This window comes from Chiloscyllium plagiosum, chromosome 1, assembly GCF_004010195.1.
Source record: "Chiloscyllium plagiosum isolate BGI_BamShark_2017 chromosome 1, ASM401019v2, whole genome shotgun sequence".
NCBI classification, from domain to species: Eukaryota; Metazoa; Chordata; class Chondrichthyes; order Orectolobiformes; family Hemiscylliidae; genus Chiloscyllium; species Chiloscyllium plagiosum.
In genome coordinates this window covers 94,234,423-94,251,490 of record NC_057710.1, presented here as the reverse complement: position 1 = coordinate 94,251,490, position 17,068 = coordinate 94,234,423, and the positions used below count along the sequence as shown (strand labels likewise).

General features: G+C 39.2%; 1 protein-coding gene across 3 annotated transcripts in view; it reads right to left on the bottom strand.

Moving 5' to 3' along the window:
* atp8a1 (ATPase phospholipid transporting 8A1) overlaps positions 1-16,262 on the bottom strand; it is a 354,037-nt gene extending 337,775 nt beyond the window's left edge. For all 3 annotated transcript variants that reach the window (XM_043691984.1, XM_043691994.1, XM_043692004.1), the window contains exon 1: positions 16,064-16,262. In XM_043691984.1, the coding sequence (XP_043547919.1) occupies positions 16,064-16,112 (49 nt within the window). In that variant the 5' untranslated portion in view covers positions 16,113-16,262. The remainder of the gene's footprint in view (positions 1-16,063) is intronic.
* Between the last annotated feature and the right edge of the window lie 806 nt (positions 16,263-17,068).

The following is a 17,068-nucleotide window of genomic DNA, read 5'->3' as shown; positions in this document are numbered from 1 at the left end:
TCAAGTGGTTTGGTACAGTGATAAAAGGGTATTGAGAAGCATTTTGGTTTATGTGAAAACAAATGAGTCTTCAGACTTTTATGTTTTAGAAGCAACCTGTATAGTCAAGGGGGTGTGGCCAGCTCTCTAGCTGTGGAGTTCAGTTCAGAACTTTAGTTAGGTGTTCAACAGTGGGCTGTGTGGAAACAGGCTGCTAGACTCTCTCTCCTTCTACCCTTCTAACTTTGACCTGCAAGCCTCTGTTTCATTTGTTCTCTGTGTTTAAGAGGTTTGTTTAATGGGACTGTTGTGTATATTCGGAACAGTATAATTAAGTCTAGTTTGTGATTGCGTTCTGTGGGTATTCTATATTCTGTTCTTTGTATTTAATTCTGTAATTTTGTGAATAAATCTTCTTCTGTTTTAAAACCTGGTAGTCAACCTAGCTAACTTACACTTACAGAAACAAATTGCAAAGTTATGGTCTGGGTTGCTCGAGAATGTTTTGAGTAGTCTGGCCTAGTCCATAACACAAGTTTATCAATTCAATTTTTCTACCCTTTCCTGTTCATTTCATACACTAGATATTAAATCATTTCCCCTTTTGTTTTGTAGTGTGGGGGGTCAGTTTAAATTATTGATTCCAATAGTCCTGCAATTATTCCCTGAGAAGCCAATGAATCACTAACTCTTCATGAACAAATCATCAACAGTTCACTTCTCTGATTAAGTCTTGATGGTGAAATCAACTAGTTAAACTGATTTACACCACTAGTTGCATCTTATGCATCTTCAATTAGAATTTTAGCAAGTAACTGAGTTATTTAACTCCTCCTTGCCTTATCTTTAAGGATGAAATAAATCAAGTGTGTAATGCAGTAACCATTTATTGATTGCAAATACAAACCTTTGACATTGAGTGACCACACAAGTCACTAGATGTAAAGAATTGCAGTCAGATTTGCTTAATGGTTTGAACAACAATTAACAGACTGCCAGTTAAAATAAAGAGCACAGGTTGTGAATACAATTCAATGGTGTATCTTAAATAAGGACTCTGTTTGTGCTTGGTTATTACTTTTTATTCATTCACAGGCTGTGGGCATTATTGGTTAAGCCAGCATTCATTGCTCATTCCTGGCTGTCCTTGAGAAGGTGGTGGCCAGTTGAATTGATGTACTCCATTTGCTGTAGGTAGACTCAATGCTGTCTGACGGACTCTTGGATTTTGACCTATTGACACTGAATGAACAGTGATTAATTTCCAAGTCAATAGTGTGATGGCTTGGAGATGAACTTTCAGGTGGTTTTCACATCTATTTGCTGCCCTGTCTTTCTATGTGGTAGTGGTCATGGGTTAAAAGATTAGTGAGATTAAATCTTTGGAAAGTTCAGAATTTAACAGTATAAAGTAGCCAATGTTTGGATAGATCTATGGTGTAACTTAACGATTCCTTTGGGCAACAGGACTATCTGTTCCAGGTGGATCCACTGTTGCTGATACCAAAAGGCTCAACTTTCACCATCCTTGTTATCGAACATTTCCCAAGCCATGTGCCACTCAACTCATCAGTACCCAAAAGAGTCAGACAGTTTAATTTCTTTAATCTCATGTCTGCCCCGAATGTGCTTCTATTTATAAAGGATACCATTCCATATCTCTTCGCTAACTACTGTAGAGAACAAAAAAAGAAGTAAAAGGTAGAATCTTCATAGTCTTACCAGAGGACAGTGCTACTCTCTCAGCCACATGACTGGTGGTGATTTAACCTGAGGGTCATGATGCCTCAGGCGAGGGGCAAGGCTGAGAAGGAGAGTTCTTCGTAGTAAACTCGGCCGGTGCAGGAATTAAACCCACACTGTTAGGATTCTTGCAAACCCAGCCATCCAGCCAATTGAGCTAACCGACCCTCGAACAAAAAGAAAATCCGCATCCAACAGAGAAACTACAGCCTGTCTAAGGGAGTCTACGAAAGGAAAAAAATCTCCAAAATGATTAAGGGTTTCAACAACAAACTAGGTCCTTAATTTCTACTTGGGGAAACGTCCAAAATTAGTAGTGTTAAATTGAAATAGTAATTCATAAATCAAGTAAGGAAATGGAGAAATACTTCCCCCAGTTGTGAGCATGTGGAACTCATTGCCATTGGGTGTGATTCAGGCAGGGATTCCCATGCTAAGGGTTGCAACCTGCAGTGCGGTCAAGCAATTGGGCTCACGTGCTCCCCCTTCTTGAGGCAGAAACGGCACCTGTGGTCGGTTCACTGTAATGAGGCAGCTCTGACATTTGCTCAAAAACAAATGACATAAGGTGCACACAATTTGTTTTTCTTGGTGGACAAGGCCAAATTAAATGAGATTTAAGGTCTGATTGCTGCATACGAAACCTGCAAAATGCTCAAGAGAAAAAAATATCTTTTGTTCCTAATGAGAGCCATTCTCCATGACCTCTAGCTCATATATACAAATGTACACATCAACTCTATAGTAAAATGTGGACAATACAATTGTAGACTATCCACTTATTCCACATTATAATGCATTTGTGGGTTATGCAGTTTCCCTTATATCTGGAAAATTACCTCTCAGTGTTCCGAACTACACACAAGTACTGTAGACAGAAAACTAATCATGGATCACCAAATGTTATATTTTCTCTAACAATTTTTTTAAGAGCTTTACCTTGACTAAAATGGGTGCGGCTGCCACATAATTCTTCAAAGTGAACTTCAAAGTAGATAGAGCTTTTGAAGTTTTATTTGCACAATCGTACTTTACACCAATTTGTTCAAAAGCTTAGCAAGATGACAGAAATAGGAAAATATAGTGTTGTGAATATAACTTGAAATTTTGCTGTGAGGAATAAGCTGGTGCTAAGATCCACGTGACATTAATCAGAAGGAAGAGTGGGCCATCAGAGAGATCATGGCTGGTCTAATTACTCCACATTCCCATCTGCCTGGGATAAAGTTTCATCCCTTTGCTGATCAAGAGTGCATATATACATTTAACTCCATCTTAAAAATATATAGACTCTCCTTCCAACATCTTTTGATGTTGTCCCCCACAATCAGGAAGAAATACTTCTGGATATGAAACAAAGCTCTTGCAAAGTGGTCAGGAATGAAAAACAATGTGAGCTGAGAAATTAACTGGACTTACTGTCGATTAAAAAGAAAAAAGCAAAAGCAAGTCTTATAATTAGCATGAAATCACTTGAAAAAACAATATCTGAGCGATACATGAAATTGGGCAGCAATTCATGGCAAGAAAGATAAGAATTGCATGCCATTGGACAATTTGCATGATACTGCAGTTAGCTTTGCAACAACACCATCACTCCTAATACTTCCTCATACCACATGACATATTCCTATGCAATTACAAGTGTAACATTTGCCCATTCAGCTTCTCTCTCACTGTCCAAGGCCCTATTTACACCTTTCCAGGTGATGCAGCATTTTACCTGCACTTCTTTCTACCTAGTCTACCGTATTTGTTGCTCACAATATGGTCTCCTCTAAACTGGCAAGACCAAATGCAGACTGGGTGACCAATTGATTGGATTGCCATATTTGGTCAGCATGGACAAGTTGGACTGAAGGGTCTGATTCTGTACTGTACATCTCTAATACTCTATGACTTTGCCGAACACCTCTGCTTGTTCCGTAGAAATAACCCTGATCCTCCAGTTGTTTGCCATTTTAAGGAGCTACCTTTCTCTTATGCGAACATTTCTGTTCTAGGCTGCCTACAGCATTCTAAAGTGCAATGTGGGTTTGAGGGTCAACACCTAATTTTTTATTTAGACACTTTATTTTAGGACTCCAAGACTGAATTCCACAATGTCAGAGGCTGACCACACCAAGGCTGATCCAAAATCATGACCTTTGCCACCCTGAAGGACAAAGGCAGCAGATAAATAGGAAAACTGCTACCATAAACTTCCACTCCAAGTCACTCATCATCCTGATTTGGAAATATCACCATTCCTTCATTGTTGCTGGATCAAAATCTCGGAACTCACCAATACTACTGTGTACCTAAACCAAATGGACTGCAAAGGTTCAAGAAGGTAGCTCACCACTTTCTCAAGGACAATTATTGATAAGCAATAAATACTGGGCTAGCCAGCAGTGCCCACACCCTCATGAAGGGGTAAAAACATTGCCATACTAAAATTATTAAAATCTTTGTTACTGGGGCTGCTACCATAGGTGCAGGAGAGAAACGGCTTTGCAGCATGCTGTGGGACTATTTTGAAACAGCTGAACTTTAGGAAATTATATTTGGATACTATTCCCAAATATTTAATACCACATCAAATGAACATTTTGTTGGTGTATTGCTATGTGCTATTTTGATGTTCTGGTTTTCAAATAGATGCAGACCTTGCTCTGAGGACCATATGCCTCTTTTATAGAATTAAAGCATCCTGAATATTGAGCAAATAACTATAGCTCACTTCAAAACTAGTAGGGATCTTGTGGCATAACAGTAGAATGCCTAGCTCTGTCACAAAGAACTGTCATAACATACACCTCTAACAGATTCATCGAAAAAAAAACACTTGAGCTGCCATTACTTCATGCAAATCACTTCAAGATGGGTGCAGACCAGAAACCATGTGCAAGGATGTTCAACCTTCCACTATTTAATAGCCTTAAATGGTCAGCTAGCATTCTGGGACCTGTAACATGAGACAGATATTCAATTAACTTCCTCCAGGCTAATTAGATTCACGTTAATGAACTGCAGACTGAATCTATTTGATCAGACAAGATTTAAAATTAGTGTACGCATATACATAATTCATAATTTTAGCATATCATTTCACTAAGCAAATTTAAGATCCTACAGTTAATACCAAGCAAACAATCTAAGGCAGTGGCAAGTCCCTTTTCTGAATATGCAGCTTCCCATTGCATTTCCTGGCACGCAGTTGCCATGGAAACATTTGAACTGCATTATAGTCAATGATTTGAAATGTTCCTGCAAATTGGGTTTACAGCAGGTGTTCTGAATTTGTATGGCAAGATACATTTTCATTATTGAGGTTTACAGAGCATCTGAATCAAAGATTTTTTTGTTTTTTTTTGACGTTTAGGACTAAAAGTATGGCAGTACATTTTCTCTAACATGAGATTATAAGGATGATCTGACTAAAGCATGGATAATTAGGGAATATTTGATGCTTTAGGTTCTTGCTGCGAAATTGCTAATTTTATATGTAAGAAAATACAAATAACAAATCAGTGATAATATTGCTGTAAATCATCACAACAGTATGCTGAAACAGAGGCTTAAGCTGTTTTATAAAACATGGTAATTGTGAAAAATATTGAAACTGAAGAGTTGAAAATCCAATATTAATTTCTTGGAATGGAGTGATGTTTGATTTCTACTTTTTTGTATCAATCAGCTGTCATCTCCCCATCCCACCCACCCAATGGAAGGTGTTGCAGAACTAAAGAATATTGAAATGATTTGAGTGAAGCATTTTGCTTGGAGACCTAGTAGTAAGGTTTGGTTTTAAATTTTCATATCTCCCTGCTTGATTTGGACAACAAACTGTCATAAACAAAAGATATACAAATGCATCACTATCACAGGTTATCATATTCATTACTTTAAATGCTGCATTAACTGGAGCTTCATTTCTTGTCACCAGTTAATTGAAACATTCTGGTGTGTAAAGTTAATATCCGATCAGAACCCTTAAACTGCAAATTATCTTCAATTACCAAGCTTGCCTTGTTGGTGGTGACCACTCGGTCTTCGCAATAGTTAAACACATCATGGATGAAGTTGTTACCTTTATCACTGAACTACAATACCAATATTGTTAATTATAAAAGGGTCACTGAGGACAGCAGAACCTGCACGAATCTTCCACATTGGTTGGAATCACCTTCCTCAGCAAAACAAGTTCCAACATTGTGCTTCATCTTGCTCGCTCAACTACTCCAATACCTCCACTGTTAATGAAAGGACAAGACAAGAACAGAAGAGTAAAGGAAAAGAAGTGATATACAGATTCTGGAGGAGAAACAGAAATAACAAAAGAAGGGAAATGTGAAAGGGTGAAATAAATAAAAATAGCTCGATTATTACAAAATAGGTTTGTAAATGCTCACTGCAAAGGCCAAATTTCTTTATTTTTGATTGTGGACTGAAATGGGTTTAGGTTTGATTTTAAAAAAACAAGCTTGTGGAAAGGATGATACTTTGTAAAAGCAAGTCACTGACACTTCTTATAAGTGCCATTTACACTAATATTTGTTTGGAGAGGTGTCTGCAAATAGGTACACTGTTGAAGTGTACAAAGGGAGATTTGGCTGGTAACAAATTGCCTGATTAGTGCTGTGGAATGGCAAAGGCCTTCTACTTGCCAACTACAAGGTGATTGGCCCTTAGGTATCTGAAGTGCTTGTGGGTGTGAACAAGATGGTCAGCATCTGTTCAACCTCTGCCCTTCACTATGTAGTAAAGAAATAGTTCAGACCTGAGGAAAAGGAAAATGGACATTTCGGGCAGGAGCCCTTCATCAGGAATCCTGATGAAGAGTTCCTGACCGAAATGCTGATATTCCTGCTCCTCTGATTTTGCCTGATCTGCTGAGCTTTTCCAGCACTACTCTAATCTTGAGTTTATTTCCCTCATCACCTACTCTAACTGGAGGCTTTTAACCAATAAGTCAGAGCTTTCATAAATGTGAACGAGTCGCCTGCACACAAGTGCAGAAAAATTATTTAAGTGAACCCTGTGGACAGGGATTATGAACTGCTTTCCCAGTCTTTGCCTCACCATAACACCTATTTTATTTGTGTCTGTCCTCATGTGTACACATGGGGGGATTTTAAAAGGGTGTAAGAAATTTAACCAGTAGAGTTATACATTGACAGTTTATAATTGATTAACTGTAGCTAAAATCTATTTATTTGCTACATATAGTCATTTTTGTTAAGTACAGAAGCCCGGTCCCTGCTTTCTCAAACTGTATCTAAAAAGATACGTAAGTTGGAGAATTTTGTAAAACTTTGTAAAATCTTTAAATCTTATGTTGACTTCAAGAGGTGATTTCCAGTGCACTATCCCAGTGAGTTTCCCCAAAAATGTAATTGGTGCATCATAATTTCATCAAGATTTCTGCAGAAATTATGCTCCTTCTTACATTAATTAGGCGCAATATTTCTAAACTTCATGACTTTCTTTTTTTTTGCATGTTTTGCATGTTATTATTCTGGTAAATATTTGCTTTATGGTTGCCAAGTATATCTTTTCTGAGGACTGTTGTCTAATGCTGAATTCAATGCAGCAAATGGGACCATTTCCTAACTTTTGTACAACAACTCCCTCAACATCAAGATCAACATTCATTTCGCCCTTTGATTAAATTTTGTCCCTAAATAGTTTTGTTTTAGTGATTTCTGTCCATCAAGATCCAGGTACCTTGGCTTCGCCACAGTTCAGTCACTTATTCAGATCTAAAGTGGATGGCCTCACAATTTTTGATTCATGTCCATCTGACAACTTTGCTGACTCACCTCTCCTGTCTAGATTGTTTTTGCAACTTCCTACTCTCATTCACATATTTTAATGTGCTGCTTCAGTGTAATCTAAAAACCTGAACATATGGTGTGAACTTTCATTCCTTCAAAGCCAATCATATATAAGATGCTCCTGTACAGATCATTTGTCATAATGTGTCAGTTAAGTCTTTTACTCTCATTTTTCTCCATTCCTAACAGCTCATGTTCACAAACCTACCTTCAATTCAATGTGGTTTCATTTTTGTGGGTCTCTTGTGCATGTTGAACAACACCTGCAATCCACATAAACAGACACGCCCCTCTCCAACATATTTGGCACCTTCACTAAAAACAATTCAAGTATTCAAGTATGATCTCCCCTTCAAAAATCCATGATGACATCCTTTCATGAGAGTCCAAGAAATCTGTCAGGTAGCACTGTACCACTGTGATTATGTTATTAAGCTAATAATCTAAAGATCTTGACTATGATCCAGAGACAAGAAAATCAATCCCAGCGTGGAACCTAGAAATTTGAAGTCAATCAGTGAAAGAATATATGAAATAAAAAGCTACTACCAGCAAGTGACCACAAAACTATAAATCTATGCGATAATCCATTTAACTCATTGATGTGGCTTAGGGAAGGAAACATGCTGTCCTTACCAGGTCTGAACTCATTGCGATTCCAGCCCCCACAAACAGCTTCAATAGAATAGAATTCCTACAGTGTGGAAACAGGCCATCCAGTGCAAGAAGTCCACTCGACCCTCTGAGGAGTAACCCACCTAAACCCTTGCCCTATTACTCTACATTTACCCCTGACTAATGCATCTATTCAACACATCCCTGAATACTACAGGCAATTTAGCATGGCAAATTCACCTAACGTGCACACCTTTGGATTGTGGGAGGAAACCGGAGCACCTGGAGGAAACCCACGCAGACACGGGGAGAATGTGCAAACTCCACACAGACAGTCACTGAAATCGAATGCAGAAATCAAACCCAGGTCCCTGGCACTGTGAGACAGTAGTGCTAACCACTGAGCCACCATGCCGCCCCAGCTTGGCCAACTCTTACCTGCTCTCTGAAATGACCAAGAAAGCCACTCAGTTGCATTTAAGATGATGAATCACCATCACCTCAAACGGATATTAGGGATGGGCAATAAATGTTGGTGTTTCCAGAGATGCCCAAAGAGTCATAGAGATGTACAGCACAGAAACAGATCCTTCGATCCAACTCGTCCATGCCAACCAGATATCCCAACCCAATCTAGTCTCACCTGCCAGTACTCGGCCCATATCCCTCCAAACCCTTCCTATTCATATACCCATCCAGGTACCTTTTAAATGTTGCAATCACACTAGCCTCCAGCACTTCCTCTGGCAGCTCATTCCATACACATACCACCCTGTGTGTGAAAAAAGTTGCCCCTTAGGTCTCTTTTATATCTTTCCCCTCTCACCCTAAATCTATGCCCTCTGGTTCTGGACTCCCCCATCCCAGTAAAGAGACTTCATCTATTTATCCTATCCATGCCCCTCATAACTTTGTAAATCTCTATAAGGTCACCTCTCAGCCTTCGATGCTCCAGGGAAAACAGCCCCAGCCTACCCAACCTCTCCCTATAGCTCAAGTCCTCCAACCCTGACAACATCCTTGTGAATCTTTTCTGAACCCTTTCAAGTTTTGCAACATCCTTCTGATAGGAAGGAGATCAGAATTGCACACAATATTCCAAAAGTGGCCTAACCAGTGTCTTGTACAGCCCAACATGACCTCCCAACTCCTGTACTCAATGCTCTGACCAATCAAGGAAAGCATACCAAACGCCTTCTTCACTTTCCTATTCACCTGTGATTCCACTTTCAAGGAGCTATGAACCTGCACTCCAAGGTCTCTTTCTTCAGCAACACTCCATAGGACCTTACCATTAAGTGTATATCCTGTGATTTAAATAAGTCACTGTCTGCCTTACAATTGATAGGGAACTGACATATCTGCAATTATCTTGTTTCTCATTCTCGCTAAAATAACCTACAAATTTGCAACTTTCCAAACAAATTAGATTTGTTTCTTCAAATCAATATGATCAGAAATGTTATGACACAAGTCTAGAGCAGGTGAGACTTGAACTTGGACCTCTTGGTTCAGAGGTCAGGACATTACTAGTACAACACAATTTACTAAGGTAAATTTAAAATCAGCAATAAAAATTACATATACCTAAAGGTTTGATGATTGGATAATCAAACGTAATCTAATTCAGACAAAAGGAAAATTGTACTGAAATTGTTTATTCCGTACAAGTTTGGTGGCATTAGAGTGAACAAAGTCCACTTTGTTCTCGGTCTTCTATGCACAGACATTCAAACTAAATACAAAAGATAAATTTTCACTTTGGTAACAAAGTCCAAATACTTCACTATGTAATGCACCACAGTGAGATGGAACACAGAACGTCATCTTTAAGCCCCTTGTGTTGATCTGGGGGTGTTGCCATACATCCCCATGGTAATTTTGAACGAATCAAGGAGTGAGGGAAATAGACAGATAATCTGGCAGTTCAGTACTTTACAGCTCCAGCAGTACGCACATTCATTATTCTCATCAGTATATTCATTGCATCAATGGAATTGGGTAAGAAGCAAACAGCAGAAACTCTGCAGCAGGATGGACAGCAAGTAATTCAAGGCACAGTAAGGTCTGTAAGAAGGCAACATGCTCATCACCAATTCTTCTCCTTATATCCTATTTAATTTAAGGCAAAGGTGCATGACACAGAGTTATATAATGGTAACAGCACAAAAAGAGGCCTTCGATCAGTCATATCTGTATAGGCTCTCTGAAAGAGCTTTCATTTAATGCCACTCCCCTGTGCCTTCCCCCAGTCCTGTACATTTTCTATTTTCAGATACTGATATAGCTCTCAACTAGCTCTCAACAAAGTCATGACTGAATTTGTCTCCGCTTACTAATTGAAAACCAAATTGTAAACAACTAATTTGTAGAAACAAGTGTTGACAAGCAAGTTTAGACAGTTAAATATTCCGTGACCAACTAATTTACTACTACATGAAACTGCAGTCAACAAGTGGTTGGTGAATCCTCCAATAAGAAAATATCAGCAAAAGGTCAAGTGCAGACAAGGAATTCACCTCATCCATGGTAAAAGCTGAAGATATGAACTTACAGGGTAAGAAGCATATTACCAGGAAAGTGAAAGACTTTTTGTTTTTTTTTAAACTTTTTCTTCTCAGGACAATGTCTCCAAGGCTACTGTAATCCACATGCCCAGCTCCCTTGAAAGTGATGCATGTCTTCCTTCCTTAACAACTATAGTGCTTACATTTACAGTCTTTCAATGACAGTGTTCAGCAGGAGATACAAAAGAAAAGGCTCTAGCAAAAGTAATGCAACATGTGTCCAAATTAAGGACATACATGATTTACAGGGGAATTTGGAGGTGACTGTGTTCCTCTGACATTGCTGTTTTTGCCCTCAATTGTAGAGGGTATCGGGAAAGAAGTGCTGTTAAGTAATTTTGATGATTCGGTATTCTGAAGATTGCATATATTTTGGTGAGAATAGCCAACAATAGAGAGGTAGATATTTAAATGTGAATCAAGTGAGCTTCTCCAGCCTGAATAGGAAATTGCTTGATTACAGCTGGTAAGCATTGAATATTCCATCACACTCCTGATTTAAACCTTGTAGGTTTTAACTCTCTAACCTTTCCTGGGTAACTATTAACCTTAAGGAAGTCAGAACCCTCCAAAATCAGTGGCTCAAACTCCGGATTATGAACGGTTTTGGAGGGTTCCAGATGCCAGGCCATTGTCCCCAAGGGAATATTACTTGGTAATATAGAACTTAAACATTGCTAACAAAAAAAGACAAGAATTGAAGGCCTTCGTTTTGCACTCATCAGACTCAGAATACAAGCAACAGACATGGAAATAGGAGACTAGTTTATACAGCATGAAAAGTGTGCTGATTAATCAGGCCATGATTACCTTGGAGATGTAACAAGAACAGTTAACTGTCAATCTTAATTCTCCAATCAGTCAGATAAATTCTGATGGTTAAGTGTTTCCAGGGATATTACAGAAATTTGTGGCTTCATGACCCCCTTTTTCAGAAAATAGTGCAATAAACATGCACTGCATTCGTCTACATAAAAGAGGCTGCTGCATATTTATGTGTAGCTTCTCATGGAGATACCACTCTGAAGCTGGCAAGCATAGGTTGGTTGAGCACAACTGGCAGACTTCCTGCTGCAAATGGTTAACAGGACATTTGTTGATATGGTCTGCCAATTGTTGGGTTGCAAGTTCTAGATACCTGGCATCATGCCAGCACTGAAACTCAATCAAATTACGCATTTGTGTGGTAGGCACAACATTTTCTTGGCTTGACAGAAATAACCTGTTTTGGCGGAGAATATCTCCTGTGGATTTGCTGTAGAGTAACAGCATTTACCTTCTTCAAATTTTCAAAAATGCACAGCTATTCAGTGCATAAACAAACACAGTTACTTGCATTCCAGCTAAAATGAGCAAGATTAAAAATTTCAACAAATTGCCTCTTTTTAGCAATGTTTAAATGTCAATTACCTGGGTAATTCCCTTGGAGTCAGCAGAAAGGTTTTCTCTGTGGTTCTGACACGATCAAATCTACTCCACTGCAGCAAATTATTCCCAATCAAAAATCCTGGGCCATTGTAATGTATGGTAAATTTTAAAAATTAACCTTGAAACATAAACAATACTTGCAAAATTGTAAGAAAGAATTTATTGTCTCATGTTATACATTAGGCAACTTCCATTACTGTACAACTTTCTATGCCTCATGGATGAGAGGCCATCATTAATTGCTACTAGAAATAATGACTCAAATGTAGCCAAAACAAGGTAAAGTTTCTGGGAGCTACTTCAGTTCCATCACCTATCACAGACACCAGTTACCCATATTAACAAGGTTACCACCAAACTTCCAACAATTAAAGCTTGTACTTATACCATACCTTTAACATAATAGAATGCCCACAAGTGCTTCACTGTGACATTATAAAACAACATGTGACACCACATAATGGGGACATCAGGACATAGAAATAAATAGCTTCATCAACAATATGGACAAAAAGGTGAGCTTTAAAGAGCCATCAAGCCAAGAAGATGTTTTGCCTCCCACACAAATGAGTAATTTGATTCTGAATTTCAGTGCTGGTGAGATGCCAGATATATAGGACTTGCATCGTAACAACTGGCAAACCATATCAACAATGCATCAAAGCAAGATGGAAAGATGAAGAGCTTTAGGGAGGGAATTCCAGGGCAGAGTTCCAGACAATCAAAGAACTGTCCACCAATTAAGATGCAATTAAAAGCAGAAAACACAAATAAGACAGAATTAGGTGGCACAAATAAGACAGAATTAGGTGGCACAAATATGGGAGGGTTGTGGGTCTGGTGGAGATTATTGAAATTGGGAAGAACAAAGGAGGGATTTGAAAAAAGACAGAATTTTAAAATCAAGACATTGCCTAACTGGAAGTCCACAAGGTCAGTGAGCACAGGACTAATAATAGTGAACTTGGTGTAAGAAAGTGCATGAGCAATTGGGTTTTGGATTATCTTAAATTGATACAGGGTAGAAAATGAGGTGAGGTAGTGTCTTGGAATAGTCAATTCCTGAATTTACAAAGGCACAGAAAAGTTTGAACAAGAGATGAGCTGGGATAAAAGGCACAATAGAGCAATGTTACTAAACTGGATTATATCATAGTGATCGTGCATAGTAGCAAGCTAAATCATGACACCAGAGTTGTGACCAGTTGATTCACCCTTAGACAGCTGCCAGGGAAAGGAATGAGCTTTGTGACCAGCACCAAAGACATTGGCTTTGGTCTTGTCATTTTTAAAACATTATGATGGAAGAAGCAGAGAAAATTCATCTGCACATGGCAAGAAATAAATTTGTTTAAAAAAAATCCAAATGCATTGATTAATTTTGGACAATATTACTGCTACACTGAAAACTCTGACAGAAACACATCCTCCCCATGTCTGCATGAATTTTCGCCGGGTGCTCCAGTTTCCTCCCACAGTCCAAAGGATGTACAGATCAGGTGAATTGGCCATGCTAAACTGTCTATAGTGTTAGGTGCATTAATCAGAGGGAAATGGGTCTAGGTGGGTTACGCTTCAGAGGGTGCATGTGGACTTGTTGGGCCAAATGGACTGTTTCTACACTGTAGGGAATCTAATCTAAAAGAAATGCAATCTTCAGCTTGTTACTTTTTGATTTATGTTTAAAACCAGCTTAAGATCTAAGTGCCATGAACAGATGTTCCACCTTCAATTTACAGAAGAAAAATTTACAGAGCATGCTTCTGCAACATCCTGCTGACATTTCACTTATTCATTTCATCATACCACAAAACAGCTTATTTGTCAAACATTATACGACCTGTACTTTCATAAAAATGAAAGTAGATATTGCTCTTATACAGCACAGAAATAGAACTCTGCAAAATAGGATGAAGCTTGTCATAGTCAAACATGTCAATACAGACTATGCGAACACAGACTATGAACCTGAACTCCCATATTAAAGTCTAGATACACTTCAGAACAAATTATGGTTAAGGACAATTTTCAAGGGCTATTACAGATGGACAGTAAATGCTGGCCCTGCCATCGATGTTCATATCTTAAGGCCAATTAAAAAGAAATCAATGAATCAATGAATGTCTGTTGGTATTCTTCATTGTCAAGTTAGGAATGTTAGCGCAAAGAAATGTTTGTAACTAGGGCATCCTGTTTCAGCACACAATTAATTTGGTCTTCTATTCTTCACAACAATAGGCCTGAATCACATTCCTAAAAAGGTGCTAGTCATTGCTGAGCATTTTCCCCTTTGCAAACATTTAAATACTTATGAAATCACAGTTTGTTCATTTTGTCAAATTATGTTCCTAGTACTTGTTGCAATGCGTAAGAAATCTGTAAAAAAAAAGTAAGCATCTGAAATGCTGTCATACAGTATGAAAATATTTTGGATTGATACAGAATGAGGTGCATTACAATGCCTGTTGTGTTCCTCACATACTAAAGATATTTCACTTCAGTACAAAGAGCTCTTCTGGTGCCATTCTAATCATGTTGTTGGGTATCAGCCTATAATGGAAAAGATGGATTTGGCCATAGCGTAGGGCATCATAACTAATTCACCAATATATTTTCAGGCAGTATTCAGTCCAATTAAAAGATTTCCAAAAGTCCCTACGACAGCACAAGATGCAGATACAAGTTTTGAACAACATAAAAGTTATTGACAGCAGTAATTCCTTTCAAGTTAATTATTAGGATTACAAAATTGAGGATCACGTTTATTTTCAAACTGTTGCAGAATCTCCACCATTAAGTCATTTTCTAAAATTGAATGAACAGCACAGCGTCTTGACAGTGCGCCTCTCCTCCCAATATAATACATGTAATTTACTGAGTAAACATGTTGGCTTCAGATTGTGCATGCGTTTCAAACAGATGTTACATTGATATTTTGACAAGTTTCTTTTCTCTGTATTGCAGTACACAGTGTTACACTCAATTTTAAATTACCAATCTGGATCAGTCCAGCTCAATTACTTGAGACATTTAAATCCATAATGTATTGGGATCATCATGTGGACAAATCAAGCCATTTGGTACATTCAGTCCTCTGAACAGTGAAAGGAACTGAGTAGCTTTCGTACTTCATTAGTCAATTAGCTGCAAAACCATAAGCTCACCGTTTTTAGTTTTACATTGAACTGCCTTGCACATCATTAAAATGAAAATTATGTACAGAAACAGCTACTTTAAAAATAATAAACACGCCAGCCAAATGTTCGTCTCGCCCCCTCAGCCCAAGATAATTTACTTCAGTGTCTGCACAGTTTATTCACAAACGGTGCCCCATTTATAATCCTGAGTTACACTTTAACATGTTAATCACTGCTGTCAATGAAAAATATTTTTAAAAAACTTCAGCTTGTGTAGATTCCCGCAATTGAGAGCCGAGAAAGAACTAGCAATAAAGTCAACTGATGCAGTGGGGCTTCAGCAGCTCGGGTCGGCGTTATTAATTTCCACGGTGCGACTCTATCATAGGGATTCCCTGAACCAAAAAAAAATGAAAATACAAGGGGATTAATTCTAGACTGAAGCAAAATTGTGCCTCAGTTCGCAGATTTACTGCGGGGCTGATTCAATCCAACCTACAATGGTATTGGCTCCAAAAATAAGGTGCAGCAAAACCTGAACAGATTTCCTTTCAGCTATTACTTTGCCAGCGTGAATTGATGAAAGCTATTTTTAAAAAAAGGAAGCCGCAAAGCATTTCAAATGGGCTTCCTTGAAATCTTGGCGATATTTCAATACGAGAAATGGCAGCGAAGTTTGAACGCTGCGGAGTGTAAGGGTGTCCGGGAGGTCACATATGGACAGGTGTGATTAAACCCTCTGCTGGGTGGTCTGGGGGCAAACAGTCCCTCTTACCTTCCGCTCGAGAGCGGAGCTCTGCCACTGTCTTTCGAACCGGCGGCATCTTCCCGGAATAAGTCAGTGCATCGCAACGCGGAACTGAAACTCCGTGCAGTGAAGGACGGCAGGGGGTTCAGTCTCAGCACAGCGGCTGCTTGCTTCACCAACCCGGCTCGCCGCCTAGGTCTCTGACTGACAGGTCCCAGAGGACGCGCAGCCGCACAACGCCCCAGCCCAGCCCCGACACCAGCTCCTCCCCCACCCCCTAACACACACACACACACCCACTCCCGGGGCTGGAGCGTTCCACCTCCGCGCGCGGCCCGGGCAACGTTCCATGGCGCAGTCACTGTCACTCAAAAGACAATGCAACCTCTCGGACGTACTGTGCAAAACCCACTATTGTATTCGGACAATGGAGAATGAGCTCGACAGTGCGACATTATTTTCAGGGCTGTCCTCTCCCACCCCGATGTGCCCTCAATGGAGGAGTCTGCAGGACACCCTACGCCTGTTGGAAGCTTCTCGCTCTAGGCACGAATTTGAGAGCGTGTGAATTTCCAATTAATGTTTGCAAACAGAGCAATAGCGCTTCATTGAAAGGTGTGTTTGATATTAACTGCATGAAATACAATACTTACAGTCGTATTATTAATTACTGAAAATAAATATCCCCGTGGAATTTTTAATGAGGTTCTGTAGTTACATACTAAACCGCAAGAGATTAAATGGAAAGCACATCTGATCAGGAATAAACCCTATATCCTTCCGAGTTTGTCCGACCCATTTAATGAGATCAGGGATGATATGCTTCCTAATTCAAATTCTAATTCCGTATCTCTTTATAGCCTTGGCTAAAATAATGAATTAGTATCAACCTTTTTTTGTGGAGGGGAGTTTCTCTCACTCATGCCATAACTAGCATTTGCTGCACATCCCGAACTCCTCTTGAGAGGGTGATGGTGAGGTGCCTCCCAGAAGGTACAACTGCAGTGCTGTCTGGCATAGCTTTCCCAAGTT